The sequence below is a fragment of the Sorex araneus genome, chromosome 3, assembly GCF_027595985.1.
Source record: "Sorex araneus isolate mSorAra2 chromosome 3, mSorAra2.pri, whole genome shotgun sequence".
In the NCBI taxonomy this organism is placed as follows: Eukaryota; Metazoa; Chordata; class Mammalia; order Eulipotyphla; family Soricidae; genus Sorex; species Sorex araneus.
Genome location: NC_073304.1, coordinates 182,540,018 through 182,561,601, shown reverse-complemented (window position 1 = coordinate 182,561,601; position 21,584 = coordinate 182,540,018). Strand labels below are relative to the sequence as shown.

General features: G+C 57.4%; 1 protein-coding gene across 5 annotated transcripts in view; it reads right to left on the bottom strand.

The window, feature by feature from the left end:
• The window catches only part of AMOTL1 (angiomotin like 1), a 30,322-nt gene extending 9,382 nt beyond the window's left edge, over nt 1-20,940 (bottom strand). For 2 of the 5 annotated variants that reach the window (XM_055130914.1, XM_055130915.1), the window contains exons 1-6: nt 20,467-20,606; nt 10,679-10,813; nt 7,477-8,296; nt 4,041-4,335; nt 2,681-2,825; nt 2,499-2,588 (exon numbers count right to left, since the gene is read on the bottom strand). In XM_055130914.1, the coding sequence (XP_054986889.1) occupies nt 2,499-2,588; nt 2,681-2,825; nt 4,041-4,335; nt 7,477-8,296; nt 10,679-10,813; nt 20,467-20,515 (1,534 nt within the window). In that variant the 5' untranslated portion in view covers nt 20,516-20,606. The other 3 variants (XM_055130916.1, XM_055130918.1, XM_055130917.1) reach the window with 3 other exon arrangements.
• Nucleotides 20,941-21,584: the final 644 nt, after the last annotated feature.

Sequence of the window (21,584 nt, the reverse complement as noted above, 5' to 3'; positions counted from 1 at the left end):
TGGAAGACTGGGACAGCTTCAACCCCTCAGAGCCTCTGTCCCTCCTAGCTCAGGGAAGGACACGTCTCCATCACAAGCTGTGAGGCCCCGGCCTCTGGTGGTCCCCACACCTGGGCATCTCAGCTACTGTTTGCGTCACCATAGCTTCCTGGGCCGAGAGAGTGGCTAGCTCCAAGGGTCACCCCACCCCACCCAGCACCCTATATACTGACAGCTCATGCCTACCCACACCTGAGTACTGATGCTCACCCTCTCACCCAGGTACTGATAGTTCACACCGATCCCCACCTGAGTACTGACACTCACACCCACTCATACCTGAGCACTGACACTCACATTCACCCCCACCTGAGTATTCACAGTCACCCTCACCCCCCCAAAGTACTGATGCTCACCTTCACCCCCCACCCGAGTACTGACACTCACACTAACCTCCACCCAAGTACTGACACTCACCCTTACCCCCACCTGAGTAATGACATGACGCTCACCCTTGCCCCCACCTGAGTACTCACGCTCACACTCACCCCCACCCAAGTACTGATACTCATACTCACCCTCACCTGAGTACTGATGCTCACCCCCACCCCCACCTGGGTACTAACGCTTATAACCTCTCACCCGTGTGCTGATAGTTCACACCATCTGAGGCTCTGTAGTGTATTCCGTAGGGGTGGGGGTGCAGTTGGTGGCCAGAGGCTTTCCCAGCTGCTGGCCTGGACCATGAGCAGACAGAGAACATTTCAGCAGGATGGGGGCCAGGCTACAGGGTCCAGGTGAGTATCTCTCCCAGTGCTCCCTCAAGCTGCTTGGATATTTAAAGAGCAGAGAGAGGCCAGGGGAGGGTCTCCTGGGAGGAGCCACCTCGAGGAAGCCCCCGTCAGCATTCTGAGCTGCGTCAGAGATGGGCGAGGCGCAGTCTGGGGCCTGAGTGCTTAGGTGGAGAGCTCCTCACATGCATGGCGTCTAGGCTTTGCCAAGTGCGGCCCCATCTCACAGCACCCGTCTCACGCTGGGTCCCCAGTTACACATGACTTTACATGGGATACCCTGGGGGCCCACAGGGGGTCATAAGGCCCCCGGCTAAGAAATGCTGGCTTCTGCCCACGGTCTGGGCCCTGTAGAATGTTCCTATGTGCCTCAATTCTGAGGAGGCCCCACTACTTCTGCATGTAAAATAACAGTAACAGGATCCCAGAGCACTTCCCTGCCAATAAGCACCAAATCATACCACAGGAGAGGTTATTCTGATCATAGGCACTGCTGGACAAAGTTCGTGGTCCAGGTGGGCGGCCCGTGGTGCCAGGTGGAGCAGAGCAGGGGAGCAGAGCAAATGGCTCTGCCACAGCTGAGCAGGGCTAGCAGACTTGCGTTCTGGGTCATAAATAAAGACCCCAAATGGGGAGGCCCAAGTGAACCAGTCTCCTCAGCAGCCTGAAACAGCCTGATTCCAATGTTTGACCCCTCACTGGTGAGCTGACTCTGGTTTCTCACCCTTCACTGATTAGTCCGATTCTGGTGTTCTGACCCCACACTCATCTTCCCTGCAAACACCTAGACCGTGGCCAATAGTCTCTTAAAACTGTTGGATGATACCATCTGTCTCTGGTGACAAGGAAATACTCTATGCACAGACCCTGAGGCCCAGGAAGGGCCCCTGGACAGCTGGGGATGGAGCCCCAGTGCCAGGAGGGCCGATGCAGCTGGGGAGGCCCAGTGGAGAGCATGGCAGGACTGGGAGGCCCCAGCCCCAGCCACTTCCTCTTCAGAGAGGAGGCATGAGCCTCAGGCGTGCAGTCGCAGGGGGCTTCCTTTGGGGGGGTCACAGAGACCATGCATAGAAAGGGTGCATAGAAAGTGGAACAAGTAAGGACACCGGGACCACCCTTATCTCAGCAGAGCCCGACCCGAGGCCCAGCAGCAGATGTGTCAGCTACCAGAACAGAGTGGACACAGACCCCTGTGGCCAACAGGGGCCTTTCCAAGACAGCAAAGGGACAGGCACACAGTTGGAGCCCGAAAGTGTGGGGCGAGCAGTGTGAGGCTGGGCAGTGGGGTGGGCAGTATGGGGCTGGGTAGTGGGATGGGCAGTGTGGGGTGGGCAGTGGGGTGGGCAGTGTGGGGCTGGGCAGTGGGATGGGCAGCGTGGGGTGGGCAGTGGGGTGGGCAGTGTGGGGTTGGGCAGTGGGCTGGGCAGTGGGGTGGGTAGTGGGCTGGGCAGCGGGCCAGGCAGTGGGCCAGGCAGTGTGGGGTGGTCAGTGTGGTGTGGACAGTATGGGGCTGGGCAGTGGGTGGGCAGTGCAGGGTGGGAAGTGTAGGGTCCTGCAATGGGCCAGGCAGTGGGGTGGGTAGTGGGCCGGGCAGTTGGGTGGGCAGGGGAGCAGGCAATGTAGGGTGGGCAGTGGGGCAGGCAATGTAGGGTGGGCAGTGTGGGGTTGGGCAGTGGGCTGGGCAGTGGGCCGGGCAGTAGGCGGGCAGTGGGTGGCAGCAGGACTCACTCTGGGATGCGTAGAGGCCCTCTGCCGCTCTCTCCTGTAGCCCGTCGTGCCCCAGGCCGGACAGCTGCCTGTTGGCGGTCTCCAGGCGATCTGTGCAGGAGAGGGGATGGTCAGCGAGACCCACACCACACGGGGAGGGGCTGGGTGGGACCCGACGCAGCCCTCGGGGACGAGCCACGTGCCTCGGAGGTCTCGGTTGAAGTCATGCAGCCGCCGGATCTCGCCTTCCAGCTTGTCCCTCATGGCCTTGTCCAGGGACTCGCGCTTGCTGCTGGACCTGACCAGGCTCTCGTAGGCCTCGGAAATCCTCTGAAGCTCCTTCTCAAACTGAAAAAGACGGGAGGGGGTGTCTGAGTGGGGGACACACCAGGACCAGGACCCCCACACCAGGACCCTAGCAAAGAGCAAGCTCCTGGCACGCCAACACCACAGACATCCACATGGAAGTCAGGGAGGGGAGCAACACCCCTGCAGTGGTGGTCTCAGGCTCCTGTAGAAGCATGGCCACGGGCAGGCATCCCCAGCAGGACACACCCCCCTGGGAAACTCTGCGTTCACAAGGTGGGACTTTGCTTTTAGTTTGGGCCCCACCGGCGATGCCCAGGGTGGTGAGTCCTAGCTCTGCACTCAGGGGTCGCTCCTGGTGGTGCCCAGGGGATCGAGCCTGGGTCAGGTGCGTACAAGGCCCTCCCTGTGTCCTCTCTCTCTAGCCCTCTGGGCAGGTTTTCTATACGGCAGAAAACGGTTTTTTGGTTTTTTTTTTTTCTTTTTGCTTTTTGGATCACACCCGGTGATGCACAGTGGTTACTCCTGGCTCATGCACTCAGGAATTACTCCTAGTGATGCTCGGGGGACCATATGGGATGCTGGGAATCAAATCCAGGTTGGCCACATGCAAGGCAAATGCCCTACCCGCTGTGCTATCGCTGCAGCCCCCAGAAAACTTTTTTTAAGGAATCAACAGGTAGTGGAGAAAAGGCAGGTTGGCGACCCCACTGAGCTGAGGGCTGGAAGCCTGGAGACCACAGCTCACAGCAACCCCGAGGGAGCTGCGGCGCAGCAGGATGTGTCTCATCCCACCGGGCTCGGGGCAGGCGCCAGAGTCACTGTCCACTGTTGGGAAGCACCCTGGGAAGTGCCTGCAAACTGGAAGTCTCCATCACTGGCGGTAGCTGGAAGCAGAGGTGAGGGCAGGGGCCACACTCCATGCCTCCCACACTCGCACCCACCCAGTCCCTACACCCCTCCAGAGGGCTATGAGCCAGTGCCCAGGCCAGCCTGTCTCCTGGGCACAGACATCCTGCTGGGGTGATCCCTGGGCACACATGGGGCTGGGCCATTTCCTGCCAGTCCTTAGCACCCCAGAGCCGCCCCCAGCCCCTCAGCAGGGCTGCTCCAAGCTCTCAGGCCAACGCGCATCTCTGTGGCCTGCGTGGCTGTGCATCCTGGTGCCATGGCTGCCGTCTCCGCTCCTCTCAGCGGTGCCTCCGCCAGGCACCTTTTCCCATAACCCGGCCCCCACCTGCTCCCCATGGCCAGTACCTTGTGCAGCTTCTCGGAGCTGTCGCAGTGGGCCTGGAGCTCCTGCTGCAGTGCTCGGTTCTCCTTGGTCAGGATCTCCACCATCTGCTGGGCCCGCTCCACAATGGCCAGGGCATCAGGGCCCAACTGCGGGCCTGGGGAGGCGGCTGGCAGCGGTGGGGGCAGGGCTGCCAGGGCCACAGGCAGTGGCAGAGGCAGGGAGACTGAATGCAGAGGCCCACTGACCACAGAGGCCTGGGAGGGCACGGGGCTGTGCGGTGGCACCGTTGCCGGGAAAGGCAGCTGGCACGGGCGGCTACAAGGACAGAGAACAGCACTCAGTCTGGGCACGTGGATGGCACGACTCAGTCAGTGGGCACCGCCAGGGCGGGATGGCACTTTGACCCCGCTGGCAGAGGGACGCCCCTCCTTTCAGCACCCTCTTGGGGGAAGACTTGTGTGGCGCCCAGCGATGCAGAAAGTGGCCACTACCCAGAAGCTGCGTGTCCCCTGCAAAGGTCAGGGAAGGCGGGGAGGGGCACAGGCACCCACGTACCCCACTGGCAGTCAGCCTCTGGGCAAGGCCAGCAGTTAGCAAGTGCCTCACCCACCTCCACCTGAGATTGGGGCAGGGGGACTCCTGCTCAGAAGTCCAGCGTGGGAGCTAACTGAGGCGGCCCAGACAGCACCTCGCGAGGCGGAAGGACTCTCCTCTCTGAGGTGTGGGAGGCCAGTACATGGGGTCAGGAGCCACAAATAGGCCCCACCTGAGGCACCGGCCCCTCCCACCACTGCCGAGATGTGACCCCGGGGGCCACACACGTGTGCGGCTCCTCCGCAGCTGCACGAGCGTGAATCCAGACCCAGCTGAACCAACTTCAACATGGGCAGCTCCTTGCAGATTGTCTCCAGCCAGAGAACTAAGCCGCGACCCCATGCCTGCCCAGGAGGGGAAAGGTATTTCTCTCTTTCGCCTGTCCCTTCCCAGGGATGAAGGGCGTGGGGACGCCATATTATGACGACCACAGATGGGGTTTACAAGCTTGCAATGATCGAATATCCGGAAGAAATCTCCCTGGACTTAGTTGTTAAAGTACAGAAATACAAAACTGCGCAGCCGCTACTGCGGCCTCGCGACCTCATTTCTCTTCACAACAGGTCTGACTCTAGTGGGGTGCTCCTAATAATAATGGTGAGCTTTGTGTTGAAATATTGAATGTAACCAAAGTAAATAGAAAGTAAAGTGAAATTTATCAGTTACAAGGCGGGGGTGTGTGTGTGTGTGGGGGTGGGCGGGATGGGAGGTGTACTGTGGTTCTTTTTGTTTTTTTTTGTCTTCGGTGGTGGGATATGGGCACTGGTGAAGGAATGGTTGTTTCAGCATTGTATGACTAAGACTTAAGCCTGAAAGCATTGTAATTTTCTACATGGTGATTCAATAAAATAAAATTAAAAAAAAAATCAGCAAAAAAAATAATAGGCCCCACCCCATCATGCCTCCAGCCTCTGCCTTGGGGAGTGCCATCCTGAAGCCCCCCGCAGCTGGTATGCACAGACATGAGCCGGATTCTCACAGACAACAGGGCCACATATGCCATGTGCCGGATTCTCACAGACGACATGGCCACACACAGCCACGTGCTGGATTCTCAGACAACAGGGCCACGTGTGCCACGTGCCGGATTCTCACAGACTGCAGCTCAACTCAGCGGGTCAGACTCTGCAGGCTGAGCTTATCCCAGCTCTGCACTTAGGAGTAACTTCTGGCAGCGCCAGGACCCAAACCAGGGGGGACCACATGCAAGATAAGCAGCTGGCCTGCCACAGGGTCTCTGGCCCCCACTGCCCACTCTAAAGGCTCTTCCAGCAGACCAGAGCCCCTGTCTCCAGGACGTGCAGTGGTCACTCCCCTTCTCGGCCCAGGCATGCAGTGCTCCTAGGGCCCCGACGGGGTCCACAGCACACTCCACCCCATCTAATGGGATCAGGCTTCCTGCTGAGCACTGCAGACTTCGAGCACAGGGGGCGGCCGAACGGATGTTAGCAGACACAGCAAATAAGGACTCAGCATGAAATAATACAAAAGAAACCAGGGAGGCAGCTCAGGGGCTGAGCACATGCTGTGGGCACGGGAGCCCCTTCGCCCCGCTTCGACCCCCAGCACCTCCAGGAGGGGCCCTGAGCACCAACAGGATGTTCTCAGAGACGGGGCACAGACTACCACTGTGCTGAGTGCACGTGTGCGTTACCCTTGGCCCCGAAGCCTCAGCAATAAGCATGTCACAGTCATTCGGGAACAAACTCAATCTCAGGCAAATCAGCACAAACAAGCCAGGGGTAAAGCGGCTCGGAGACTGTACAATTTAGAACAAAGTGGAAAATGAGAACTCAACACCCCCAAACTATCTGTCCCCAAACCACAGTCCTCCCACTGGACCCCCAAGTAAGACTCGTTCCAATGCACACAGACTCAATACAGGAGACCACGGTCCAAGAGACCGGGATGGCGGTCACTCATGGTTGTGTCACAGCTAGTCCAAGAGGCCACTGTGAGGACAGTACAGTGGTCACGTAATAGCTGTGTCACAAGGTGGTCCAAATGGCCACTCAGAGGATGGGAATGGAGACCACTCACAGCTGCATCACAACTGGCTTAAGTGGCCACTGTGAGGACGGCATGGTGGTCACTTACAACTGCTTCACAGCTGCCCCCACGTGGCCATTGCAAGGATGGGGGTGGTCGTCACTCACACTGTGGCACAGCTGATCTAAGTGGCCACCATGAGGACGGGATGGCTGTTACGCATGCTGCAGCCCCGCTGCACTGTGTCCTTCCTCGAGACACCCAGAGCCCGGCAACAGAGAAGGCTTTCAGGCTCCAGGGACAGCCCAGCTGGCCACCACACAGCACCCAGACTATAATGGTCCATGTCCCAAGGCACCCGGCCGAGGCTCCACGCAGGGCCGACCTCAGTGCCCCTCTGTCAGATCCATGGGCGGCCATGTCTGTACAGGACAGCCGAGTCCCCCTGCCCCGCGCTGACATGTAGGATCTCACGGAGTCTGTTCCTTCCCTCGGGCCTGGGTTCTCACCTGGTCCACGAATCGGCCTCCCCACTGCACCCCCAGGCCTTGCCCATGGGGACACCATCTGGGAGAGACACAACATCCCCAGCTTCCTGCAGGTCCCACTAAAGCAGCAGCTGTGATAGGACAGGACGCAGGGAGGTCTGGGGCTGCCCGGGGAGTGGGAGGAGGGGCAGGCGCGGGGCAGCAGGTGAAGTGGGAGCGCTGCTGGGGGTGGGGGCAGCTTCCTGGGGCCCCTAGCCTGGCTCCAGCCTCCATCCCTTCCTCCCTACCTCCGCCCCTCGGTCTGGCCCAGACAGGGATGCCCCCCCACCCCAGCACGCTGACTCAGCTCTGCACCCAAGTCAGGGTCCCCCGGCCACAGCCTCACCTGGTGACCCCGTACTCCGGGGGTGGCTGGTAGCGCAGGACGGCCACCTCGGTCCTCACGGGCTGGGGCGCTGGGTAGGGCTTGAGCAGCTCTGGCAGCATGCCTGCGTGCTCGGGGTAGAGCAGGCCCAGCTCCTGGGGCTTTCCTACAGTGGCCATTGCGGGCTTGCTCTTGAAGGGGTACTCGGGGGGCGGGCCCCGGGGGTCCTTGCCGGCGGGTGGGGCAGGGGGTGCCTTTGAGGGGCCGCCGCGCTCCAGAGACAGCTGCATGATGCGCTCGCTGAGGGAGCGGACGTGGCCCTGCTTCAGCTCCCTCAGCGCCTCATCCTTGAGCGCCTGGCCACTGTGGGCGCGGCTGACCGACGGCCGGCCCTCGGAGCGCGCCGGCTGCCCTCCGCCCGCCCGGTAGTAGCCCTGCGGTGGCCGGAAGAGCTGGGACTGCGCCTTGGCCTCCTCGTACGTGGGCAGATCCTCGCCGGGCGGAGGCACAGGCCTCGCCTGCTTCTCCATGGCCGCGCCGTCCACCTGGTGCTCCTGGCCCTGCGGTTCCTGGCGCGCCGACTGGTGGACCATTGGTGGGTCTTCCGGGGCGAGGTTCTCCGTGGAAGGGAAGCCGGGAGGGCGGGCCGGCCCTGCACTGCCCGTGGCCTGCTGCTGGAGGGCCAGCAGGCTCATGGTCTCAGTCGAGGGCCCATAGCGCAGCTGCTCCTGGATCAGCCGCTGCAACACGGTTCCGGGGGCCGCGTCCTCCGACCCTCTCATCTCCACCTCTGAGACCCTCGGGAAGGTCCCGGAGTGGGGGCTGCACAGAGGGTCCTCGCCTGGAAGAGAGGCAGGGAGGTCACCAGCTGTCCCTGTCCCTTTGTCCCCACCCTCGACCCCTTCCCTAAGCCATAGCCACACACCCAGCTCTAGCTCTCAGGAAGGACAAACCAACCCTGAAACCAAGCAAAAAAAAAGCTGCCACGGACGCACTCACGCCTGCTCCATGTGCCCTCTGCCCACCCCCCTCCTGTAGCCACACCTGACCCTCAGCTCTGGTCAATGCCGAGACCCTAGGGACATGACCTGAGCACCTCCGCTCCTGCCGGGTCCTGCTCCCACTTCCTGGCTCTGTGCTGCCTTTGGGGACCTTTTCCCCACCTGCCTCACCTGGTCTGCACATCCCCAGGGACCTCAGCCAGCCAGCTGAGCACCAGAGCCCAAGAACTGGGGCTAGACACAGAGCAGGACGCCACCAGGTCCCACGGTGCTGGGCTCAACACCAGGTCCTGCAGTACGCATATACCCTGTCCGACCATCCCTCCCTGCGACAGTCTTCACTGCTGCCCAGGCCACATCCCTCACTGTTGGGGGCACCAATGACAGCGGTGGGGCAGGTGGCATGCACAGGCCCCAGCCAGCGCAGCACTGCAGGAGCACTGCTTGGCTGCCCCAGCTTCAAGGCAGAAATGCCTCCTGAGCCCAGCCTCTGGCAGCTGCTTGGTCACACTGATTTCTGTCACCTCCGCTGCAGAATCCAAGCCCAGGGGCAGTTTTGTTTGATCCCCAAGCTCTGTCTGACTAACAAGTAACACTCTTTAGTAACAAGATACAGCAGCACTCGTACCAAACTAACATGTATGTACTCACACCCACACTACACACATCCACACTCGCACATACATGTAGACCACACAGTCATCACACACATTCAGTCACCACACACACTCAGTCACCAGTCATCAACCACTCTCAATCACCTCATACAAACAATCACCACATACACAGTCACAGTCACCACACACACTCAGTCACCACACACACACAATCACCACACACACCATCACCAAACATACTCAGTCACCACAGTCACCACACACACTCAGTCACACACACACACACACTCACACATACCATCCCACAACTACTCCACACATAGATATACATCAGTCACCACACACACTCAAACATACCACACATACACCACACAGTCACTACATATGCATACCACACACATACTACATATACTTAGTCATCACTCATACATACCACACTCATACCACATATCACCACACTCAAACACACACACACCACGCATACTCAGTCACCACAACACTCACACATACACACTCATAATAACACACAGTCACACTATACACACACACACACAGCTCTTAAAGCCACACTGGGTGTAACTCCCCTTCGTTTTGTTTTTGTTTTGGGTCACCCTCAGCAGTGCTCAGGGCTTACTCCTGGCTCTGCGCTCATGGATCACTCTCAGTGGGCTTGGGGGACCTTATGGACACTGGGGGTCAAACCTGGGTAGGCTGCATGCAAGGCGAAGGCCCTACCTGCTGTCTTATCATTCTGGCCCCAGTAAAACATTTTAGACACCAGAACAGCTCCTTGGAAGCCCACACAGAGAAGCTGCTAAGTGGCTGTGCTAATGAGTGCGCCTTGCCTTTGCCGGCTGCCAGCACCTGCCGCCCATTCCTTCCACACACACGAGTGGGTAGGGGGAAAATGGAAAGGCCTCATCCTTGGAGCAGCTAACTCCCAAAGGATGCAGCAAGCACAAGCCAAAATTAATGATCCTGAAGAAAAATTCAAACAAACATTCTTCCCCATGGACAAGATCTTTGGGGGATGGTGAAGAAGGGCTGGCATCTTATCTGGCGTGCCAACACCTAATTCCCTTTCATGAGTTCCTCTGCCAGGAACATAGACTCTCCCTATAGATCCCTTCACAGCTTTACCTCAGAAGTCCTCACACACAGGCAGGAAGTTCTTTTTTTTTTTCTTTTTTTTTTTGGGTCACACCCAGCAATGCTCAGGGGTTACTCCTGGCTTTGCACTCAGGAATTACTCCTGGCAGTGCTTGGGGGACCATATGGGATGCCGGGGATCGAACCCGGGTCGGCCGCGTGCAAGGCAAACGCCCTACCCGCTGTGCTATCGCTCTGGCCCCACAGGCAGGAAGTTCTTGCAAAGGCCACGGTCCCTCCCAGCAATCACTCTGAATATCTTTTGAACCTCCCATTTACTCACAGAGATCAAAATGAAAGCAAAGAGGAGAGAAGAAATGAAATGTCCTGAGAGGACAGAAGTGTACTGCTGAGGCACGCAGGGCTGACACACACCATTCCGCAGTCAGTGCCACGGCAGAGCTGACGCAAGCATGGGGTAAAGACTGCGCAGAGGCACCCCGGGCTCAGACTTACCGGCCTTGGCCCTGACGTCCGTCACGTCGGCCTCCGTCAGCGTGGCCGTGCCATGCCTCCCGGAAAAGACCTGGAAGAAGGTGCCAGGATCTTCTAGAGCCAGCACGGGACCGCTAGGGCTATAGCAGGCTGGACCTGGGGGAGCAGAGTGGGGGTCAATGCCCGGGAAACTCTCCCCACTTCCTGTGTGACTCATCCCCAGTTCCCAGGGCCCGGAGCTCCTTTTGATTCAGAGAATTCCAAAGTGACAGTGCACGTTTATCGTCAGCCCAGCCACCCTCTGCCATGACAGAGGCCAAAGTCACGGCCAGTGAGACGCTTTTTTTTTTTTTTTTTTTTTTTGCATTTTGGGTCACAATCGGCGATGCACAGGGGTTACTCCTGGCTCTGCACTCAGGAATTATCCCGGCGGTGCTCAGGGGACCATATGGGATGCTGGGAATCGAACCCGGGTCGGCCGCATGCAAGGCAAACGCCCTACCCACTGTGCTATCGCTCCAGCCCCCCAGTGAGACGCTTTTGAAACATCTCCGCTGCAGGGACGCCCACAGTCCTCCCCAGACCAAGTCAGGGAACAGTCTGGGTGAACCAGAGGAAGGGGTAGAAGCGGGAAGGAGCAGAGGGAGGCTGGGTCAGGCCCTGGTTCACAAGAACACCCGCCCCGGCCCGGAAGATAGGGTGTCCCCGGCCCTGAGCTCCGCATGGCCACACAGGGGTCTGGCTCTTGCTCTGGCTTATCTGCTTCCTGCTCCCATGCAATGGTGGGAGACAGTGCAGACCCCTAATCACTCAGCCAGGGCACCCCCCAGCTCTCCTGACTGGGTAAAAGAAACTTGCTCCTCCATGGCAAAAAGCTCACTTTTAACACTGGGCCCTTGGCCCAAAGAAGTTCCTTTGAGAAGAACATTTTCCAGGGGCTGGAGAGATACTACAACGGACGAGGAGCTCATCCTGCATGCAGCTGACTCCCGGAATCCCCTATGGCTCCCTGAGACCACCAGGTGTAGCCCCCAAACAAACAACAACAAATTTTTCCAGAATCTCTTCAAACCAGTCACTTGAAATGTCGAGCTCAGGGGCTATTGACCTGTTTCCCACAAGGCCAAAGCTCGTCATTGAAAAGGGACCGGGTGAGTTCCTGCTGGGGCCACCCCCTTTCCCCTCCTTGTCCCACCCCGCACCCAGAACATCCTGTTCACAGGCTCTGCTGCCGCTCCCCCTGCAGCTCCGCAGGACTTCCCTCACTCAGGGGTGGTGGAGATGCCACCTGCCACCCGTGTAGTGGGGGCGCACAGGGGCGCAAGGGAGAGTGGACAGGGAACGGGCCGTTGGTGGGGCTGTACAGCTGTGGCCAACCTGGGAAGCTGATGGGGCTGGAGAGACCTGGGGGGGCGGGGACTGGCCTTGCAACGTGGCTGCCTGGGCACAACCTCCAGCACTGCCTGGGGGTCCCCAAGCACAGCTGGGAGAAAGCCCTGAGCACCTCTGGGTGTGGTCTAAACTTCTCCCCAGAAGGAAAAACTGAGAAGCTAAAGATAGTGCTAACTTAAGATCCTCAATCCCACTTCTGGGCATCTCCCCAAGGAACACGAGAACCTCCAGGCAGACAGCAAGCGCCGAGTGAACACTGCAGCTCTGTCAGAGGCAAAGCACGGTGAGGGAGGCAGACCGAGGAGGTGGGAAACTCAGCTATTGAAAGATGAAACGGATGGAAGGCGCTCGAGGAAACCATGGCGAGCGGAGTAAGTCAGGCGTCCAAGATCAGCTCTGGGTGACCTCACCCACATGGGCCAGGCAAGGATTTCAACAGCAGAGCAGACAAAACCATAAAAACCAACAGAGAGCACTGCAGAGGGAACGAAGTTGCCCGGGAAGAAGGGAGACAAGGGCTGGGGAGGGTTGGGAAGCGTTTGCCCTCCGCCCTCCCCCATGCATACCAGGAGTGGTCCCACCTGGCACCACTTTCCACTGTGCTGGGCAGAGAAGCTCCTCTGGCCTCATTTCAGAGCCTGCAAGGATGGATCCTGGAGAGGACACGGCCCCGGGGGCAGGGCTAGCCAGGCCTCGTGCCTGGGAATGGTGCTGAAGGAGCCGGGCAGGGTCAGAGGGTTCTGTCCTGTGGGAAGCCAGGAGGTGGGGTGGGACCCAAGCCGAAGCACCACTCTCTCTGCTCCCAGGAACTGCTGACTGAGGCCGAGTCAGGGAGAAGAGGGGGGCCTCGGCTCTTTGGTTTGTCTTGTTTTGGACCCCACCTGGTGGCACTCAGGATCACCCTGGGCAGTGCCAAGGGGCCGTATGGAATATCGGCTGGGCTGCGTGCAAGGCAAGTGCCCTCCCCTCTGTGCTCTCTCTCCTGCTATCCCACATGGGCCCCACACCTGAGTCCTACTGCCTGCACAGGCGAGTGTTGGGGCACACGGGGTGGTGTCAGTGCACACACCCAGGCTGGCTAACTGGCACTGATGTCCCCGCCAGCACCTCTCCAACCAGGCCCTCACCTGTGCCTGGTGCCTACACATGCCCCCTGTGTGCGGAGACCGGTGCAGATGTGGGACTGCTGTGGTGGGCATGGGAAGGGAATTCTCAGCAGGCAAGGGTCTGCCACTCACGCTGGCACTCCAGCTTCCAGAGAGCATGATCCAAAAGGTGCTCAGGGCACTGAACAGGCTGCCACAAACAGATGCCAACAGAATTAAGAGACGTTCCAAGCTGCGAGTTCAAATGGGCCCTTACTGGTGGAGGCGGTGGGCAGATCTTCCTGCGATTCTCGGCCGTGAGACCAGCGGACAGACGCTCCGCCAAGGCTGCTGTCTACTCTGACCCCACGTGCTGAGGTTTGCCCACGCCACCTCCAGGGCTGCCTCCTGCTCTGGGAATGTGTGGGACCCGGGCTGCCTGCAGGGCGAGTGTTCTCGCCCCTTACTGCCTCCCTGTTCCCTGGAGATCGGTTCTTGATTCAACAGAGCTTAGCTCTAAGGTGAGATTCTGACAAGCCTAAATGCCGGGGTGGAGCCTCCTGGGCAGATCTGCAGTGTCCTCCCCGGCTCTCCTGGGTGGGAGGTGACTTCTCCTCCCAACCTCCCCTTTCTTCATCCTTCTCTGGGCAAGTCGAGAACACCGCACCCCTATGATCTGGACCTAGCGTTTTAGCTCCAGACACTGCCTGCACCCACTAGGAGCTCTTTATTCAGACAGACGACCAAACAAGTCTCCAGTTGGACTGAGTGACTGAAATGCTGGTCATCGAGACCCACCTCTGGCCTCCCTGTACCCACAGTCTGTCCGCCTAAGGAAGAAGAAACTCTCCTACTATCAGGTCTGTGTCTGGATCTTTTCCTATCACACTATGCAGACAGCCGACATTTCATACTTCTGAACAAAGGAGAGCAGATGAAAGCCTTCAGCCCCAGAACATAGAATGACCCCACAGAATACTAGGGCCCTGTGAAGCAAAGATTGTGGACATGCACCACTACAGCCCTGCTGTGGTCTCATGGAACACCACCACCCCATGGAGCACAGACACTGTGGGGCATGGAGCACCACCACCTCATGGAGCACTAACACTGTGGAGCATGAAGTACCACTACCCCGTGGAGCACTAACACTGGGGAGCATGGAGCACCACCACGTGGAGCACTAACACTGGGGCGCACAATCCCAAGAACCCTATCACCCTATGGAGCTCCATGATACTAGGGAGCACCATCTCCATCGTGGAGCACTATGAGACTGGGGAGCACCATCCCCTCCTCAAAGCAGTATCCCTCCTATGGAGCACCACTCCATGGAGCACCTATAGAGCATTATCTTCCCGTTAGAGCAGTGTCCTCCACACTCAACTACACTTGGAGCCCCCCAAAGCTCTGTTCCTCAAAGTTCCCTTTCTGGCCCTCATAAAGCTGGGGCAGGTCAGATATTCTGGCCACCTGCATCCCAGCTCCAAACTCCAGGGGTCGCCTTGCCCAGGTCAGAGTCTAACATGGGGACCCACAAGTGCAGGCAGAGGTGAGCGTGCGGCCCCGGCGCAGAGCTGGTGTCGACACAGTTGCTTCCGGACCGCACACACATCACACACACTTCTGAATAGGGCAGGGGATGTGAGCCTAGGGGTAGGGCAGGTGCCAGTATAAACTGCTGGAAGAAATTGTGGCAAGCTGGAGTTTTGTGAGTCGCATTTTAAGCCAGCCTGGGTTGGCTGTGATGAATGTAACAAGAAGGAAGGTATAAACGAGACGTCTCTTTCTGAAATCTATTAGCTGCCTGGAGTGCCTCCTGGAATACACCAGGAATGCTTCGTGTTAATGTGTGACTTTTTAAAAAATTCGAGTTAATCAAGAGAGTCAGAGTCTTTGTTTCACAGTGGCTGAGCTGAGTGAGTAAATGGGGGTACGACTACTTCAATTCTGTTGAAAATACTGAGAAAGACCGTAACAGGGCCGAAGTGCCCTTCAAGCGGTGCTTGCATGCCCATCCACAGGCTGGCAGCTACAGGCAAAGTGGTGCACGACAGTTATAGCCTTTCTTTGCTATGAACCAGCACAGGTCAGAGACTGCGGGTGGACGACCACTGCCCTGAGTCAGCAGCCTTCTGGCTGGAGAGGAAGAGGCAGAGGAAGCAAGACTGCTAAACATGACCTGAGCCCGGCAGCCTGGTGTCATCAACATGCGGAGAAACTGGGTTCCCTAAGAGCTCCTTTTGTTACCTATAAACGGGAATGGCCAAGCTCAGGGCTGTGAGGCTGAGGTGCAGGATGCACCTCTGACTGCTCCACCACGTTCCACAGAGTGTAAGTCGCATTTCCAACACCTGATACCAGTGGGATTATTTGAACTCCATATAAAGCCCACGAGTAAGAGAGGGCCAAGGGTCTGTGAATTTGATTAACAGCAAATGCAGAATGATTCACTCATCCATTTGGCTAAAAGGATAAAAAACAGGCCACATACTGAAAAAAACTGCGCACACGCACAGCACACATGTGACAAACGACTTGTGTCTTGAATATATTAAGAACTCTCAAAGTTTAACACCAAAAAATAAATAAGTAAAAAGAAATGATCGAGTTAGAACATAGGCAAAAGACATTTCACTGAAGAGTATCTCCAGATGGCAACTAGGAAATACGAGCCCACATCTCCATGAGCTGGAACACATAGAGGGGCAGCTGAAATAATGAACAACTCTTAGAGAGGGAGAGGGGAGGGAAATGAGACCGCTCAGCACAGCCGGCTGGGTCTCAACTAATTTACGGTGACTCTGAAAAACCGCTCTTTAGTTTCTTCAAAGATGAAGCACACATTCCATCCAGCCTGGCAGTCAGATTTCGGGACATTTATTTCCCCCAGAAATAAGTGGGGGGAACTTAGGAACACACCCAAACCTGCACATACATATAATACTCAAAGGAGCTTTAACTATAAGTGCCCAACAACCCAGGCCCTTCACTAGGTAAATGGTTAAACAAGCGTTGGTCCATCTGTGCATGGACTCTGCAACCACAGGGACCAGCCAGCAACACTTCCTCAGCCGAATATGTCTCCGGACTACACGGGGGAAACACAGCCTCCACAAGCCTGGGAGCAGGCTCCTTTGTTTCTGGAACATTCTCAAAGCTGTAGAGATGACAGCTTCAGGACCCCAGGCTCGGACCTGGGAGCAGAGACCACTGCAGCCAGTACAAGGGATTTCCTGCAGGGCAGGGTCACTCTACATCTGAGTTTTGGTGATAGCTTCAGGAAGCTACACAATGAAAAACTGCACAGAAACATACACAGACACACACACTCACATAGACTCACAAATACATACACTCACATAGACACACACATATGTATTCACAAACACATTCGTACACATATACTCACAAATACACACACACATACACAAGTACTCATTCACACATATTTATTCACAAATATATACACTCACACACAGACACACATACACACATATACTCACAAATACACATACTCACACACACAGACACACATATATATTCACAAGTACATACTGGACTGGAGCGATAGCGCAGCGGGTAGGGCGTTTGCCTTGCACGTGGTCGACCCGGGTTTGATTCCTCTGTCCCTCTTGGAGAGCCTGGCAAGCTATTGAGAGTATCCCACCCGCATGGCAGAGCCTGGCAAGCTACCCGTGGCATATTCGATATGCCAAAAACAGTAACAACAAGTCTCACAATGGAGATGTTACTGGGGCCTGTTCGAGCAAATCGATGAACAACGGGAGGACAGTGCTACAGTGCTACATACACTCATACACACATATAATCACAAATACACTCATACACACATATGTACTCACAAATACACACACATATACTCACAAATACACTCATACACATACATACATATGTACTCATAAATACATACATTCACACACATACACATATCACTGTCATCCCGTTGCTCATCGATTTACTGGAGTGGGCACCAGTAATGTCTCTATTGTGACACTTGCTGTTACTGTTTTTGGCATATCGAATACGCCACAGGTAGCTTGCCAGGCTCTGCAGTGCAGGCGAGATACTCTCGGTAGCTTGCCGGGCTCTCCAAGAGGGACGGAAGAATCAAACCCAGGTCGGCCGTGTGCAAGGCAAACGCCCGACCCGCTGTGCTATGGCTCCAGCACAGAAATACATCACTGTCACTGTATCACTGTCACCCCGTTGCTCATGGATTTGCTTGAGCAGGCACCAGTAACATCTCCAGTATGAGACTTGTTACAGTTTTTGGCATATGGAATACGCCACGGGTAGCTTGCCAGGCTCTGCCGTGCTGGCGGGATACTCTTGGTAGCTTGCCGGGCTCTCTGAGAGGGAAGGAAAAATCGAACCCGGGTCGGCCGTGCAAGGCAAACGCCTACCCACTGTGTTATCGCTCCAGTCCACATATACTCAGAAATACATATGCTCATTCACACACACATACCTACACACTCACACAAATACACACACAGGACATCTGCGGTTGAACCTACGCCAATTCCCAACTCTGCCTCTGCTCTGCAGTTGTGAAAGATGCTGCCAGGGAGGCTGGGCAGAGTATACAGGACCTCTAGACTATTTTTGCAACTTCCTGTGACACTACAATCATTCCAAAGTTAAATTTTTAAAAGTGAATTAAAGCCATTTTACTTGAAAACAAGATAAACAAACTGGAAAAGGAAATAGCTACACTGCTGGTCAGGGAGGTCCCAAATACAGACTTCAAGACATGCAACCACTGCCCGGCTCTGATGTTGACCCTTAAAGCCCATTCTCTCGACTTCCCAGGGATACATTCTGAATCACCTGAGTTCCTCCTCCCCACCCCAGCCAAAGACGGACACTCAAAGCCCTAATGGAGAGTCTTGGGCAGCCTGGGAGTGCCCGGATGGATCTGCCCCAACTTTCCCCTGGGCCAAGGCCACGGCCCCTGGCCAGGCAGGACACAGGGGCCAGCACAGCCACTCCCCAGGGGTGCAGACCAGCCACAGGGGACTTGAAGGACTGCCTTTCTTCAAGACAAAACAAAGTCAAACCAACAAAACTAAACAAAAGCAAACATGTTTTTAAATGCTAAGCTGACAAACAAAAACTCAAACCACATCAGACTATTCCCAGCAGACCTTATAATTAACTTGGCCCTTCTCCTTACCCTCCACGCCACCCTTCTCCAAGATTCTGTCACTGAGTGAAGCTGGGATGTAAGCACCTACCAAAGTTAATGAAAACATTTGAGGAGAAAATTATTCCCAACGTTCCAGAGTGTCCTGACCTTAGCTTCCATATGCATTGAAAATGCAGGCATATCACTTTTTTTTAATAAGTTCTTTGGGGAGAATCATGCATATCAGGAAAACTATCAGGTCTTAAAATTTCCTTTCTTCTCATGCACTGCCTTAGAAAGTCTTTCAAAGTTTTATAATTTCCACCAACAGTGTCCTTGTTCCCTGGGTGCGTCTACCTTTGGGAAGCCTTGGTTCTATAGCCTGCAATCATTTCTGGAGCAGCTGCATCCCAGGGTACACTGGGCCACAGAACTTGCACAAAGTTCCATAAACGGGTCCTGTGTGCCCAGGTCCCAGCAGTCTGGAGACAAGCCTCAATTACAGCCCTGCTGTCCCTGGGAGCTCTGGGGGTGGTGGCCAGGCAGACCCTGTCTGGTCAGCAGAGCCTTCCCACGGTCACCCACATTTCTGCATCTGTGTGCTAATGACAGCCCTTTCCAATCTCATTCCAGTGGACGAGCCCCTTCTGCCCCCCACCGCCTTTAGCATCCATGAAAAGATATATTTTTAAATGCTTGATCTCCATGAGCCCTTGGGAACTCTGGTACTTCTCCCCTCCACCAGCAGTGCCTAGCCTCAAGCAGCAGGACTTCAGGGACTTTTAAAGACAGTTATGGGGTTGCAGCTCCCCTTCCTCCAGGCCCTCAAAGGGCTTTCTTTGATAGAGGTGATAATATAGCCGGCAGGGTGCTTGCCTTGCACACTGCTGACCCCAGTTCAATCCCCAGCACCACACATGGTCCCTGAGCCCCACCAGGAGTGATCCCTGAGTGTAGTTAGGAGTAAGTCCTGAGCACCACCAGATGTGGTCCAAAAACAAATAACAAAACAAAGAAAATAAACTGGTGTTGAGGCTGGAGTGATAGTATATGAGTAGGGCATTTGCCTTGCACGGGGTTTGAACCCCAGGACCCCCCAGGACTGCCAGGTGTAATTCCTGAGTGCACAGTCAGGAGCAACCCTTGTGCATCGCTGGTGTGATGCAAAAAGAAGAAAAAAAGGAAGAAAGGAAGGAAGAAAGAAAAAGAAAGAAAGACAGAAAGAAAGAAGAAAGACAGAAAGAAAAGAAAGAAAGAAAGAAAGAAAGAAAGAAAGAAAGAAAGAAAGAAAGAAAGAAAGAAAGAAAGAAAGAAAGAAAGAAAGAAAGAGAGAGAGAGAGAGAGAGAGAGAAAGAAAGGAAGAAAGAAAGGAAGAAAGAAAAGAGGTATCTTCACGGTCGGGCATCGCGTGCGCACGCGCCCACCCAACACGGCGAGTGCAGGCCCCTCTCCAGCCGCCCCTTCCCTTCCCCCCTCGCCCCCCTTCAGGTCGGGACAGCAGGGAAGGAGGCGGCGGGGAGGCGGTTCCAGGACGGCCCGAACCATCCACTTGGGCGGCCCTCTAAGGGGCCGGGGGGAAAGGGGCGGGCAGGAGTGGGGACGAGCTGCGCCTGGGGAGCAGCCAGCAGGAATGGGGGTACAGATGGGCGGGGGAAGGGCGGACAGAGGGGGCAGCAGGAGCCGGGGGCGCGCCGGGCCGGGCCGGAGCTGGGCTCGCGCTCGGGGCGCGGCTTCCCGAAAAGGCAGGTCGGGGGGCAGCTCTTGATCCCCTCGGCCCCGGCCCCCGCAAGGCGCCAAATTCCTGCCCGCCGCGATTCCGAGCCCCTTCGGGTGGGGGCCGGGGCCGCCCTGCTGCCCGGCCGCACGCGGGGCCACTGGGGATGGGGAGCCCCGCCGGGGCCCGGAGCGGCCTGAGACTTGGCCCAAGTAGGAAAGTCCGGGCCCCCGGTCGGGCGGTGGCCGAGGCCGCGCGCCCCCCGACTCCGCGCGCCCCGCCCGCTCCCGCGCGCCCCCCGCGCCCCGCCCGCACCCCGCGCGCCCCGCACCCCGAGCCCGCTCGCGTCCCGCGCCCCCCGCGCGTACCCCGGGCCGTGCGCGCCCCTCCACCCCGCGTCCCGCGCACGCCGAGAAACTTGTCCGCGAGAACAAAGGCGGCGGCCCGGCCCGCGCGCCGCCGTTACCTCTCCCGGAGGGCTCACACGCTGCCCGGCGCGGCTGTGCCCGCCGCATGGGGCCACCATGGCTCGTCCCGGCCGGCGGGGCGGGGCGGGGCGGCGAGGGGTCCGCCCCGTGCCCGCGGCCACTGCCCGCGCCCCGCGCGCTCCCGCCCGGAAACCCGACTCCGCGCGCGCGCCCCGCCGGGAGGTGGTCCCCGCCCCGCGGCCGCCGGACGCTGCGCCCGCCCGGGACCCCGACGCGCCCCACACCCTGGCCGCCGCGACCATACCCCACGCCAACGTTTCCCCCGCTTTCCTGGCGTCCCTGAGATCGAGTTCGCGGGTCTCTGTCCAGGGACAGAGGGCGCCCCCGCTCCTGCTGGTGTCCCCCTCGCCGGGCCTCTGGGGGAGTCCCCTCTGGCTCCGGTGGACGCCCAGGAGCAAAGATGTACCCGGCGGGAAAGCGGCTCCTCCCGCATGCATGCTGCAGCCCCGCGCGCCCCTGAAGCAAAGGTCCGAGAGAGGGAAGCGGAAAGGAGGCCTGGAGCTGCCCAAAGGGAAGGCGGCCAGCAGCGTCTGCCTGTAGAGACTGGGCAGGGGAGGAGAAGAGAGGCCGCGGGGAAGGCCTGGAGGGCACTGGGGCATTCAGCAGTCAGGCCTCGCTCTTCCAAACCTCAGCAAGCAGCAGAGAGGCCCCCAGCCAGCCGGGACAGGAAGGGGATGGAGGGAGAAGCCAAGCACAGACACCAAGAGTTCACCAAGCAACTGCTAATGGCCGGAGATGGGAGCATAGGAAAGGGGGGCCACCAGGTGCAGTGCAAATCTTTGAAGATGCCAAGGACAGTGCAGAGAGATGCTGATGCCCAAGACAAGTCCATGCCCCTTTTGCTGACTTGGTGACTGGACAGGAGAAAGCTGATGAGGGGGGCTGTGAGCCTGCATGCTGGGAAGGAGGACAAGCCATTCTTTTTTTTTTTTTTTTTTGCTTTTTGGGTCACATCCAGCGATGCTCAGGGGTTACTCCTGGCTTTGCACTCAGGAATTACTCCTGGCAGTGCTTGGGGGACCATATGGGATGCTGGGGATCGAACCTGGGTCGGCCGCGTGCAAGGCAAACACCCTACCCGCTGTGCTATCGCTTC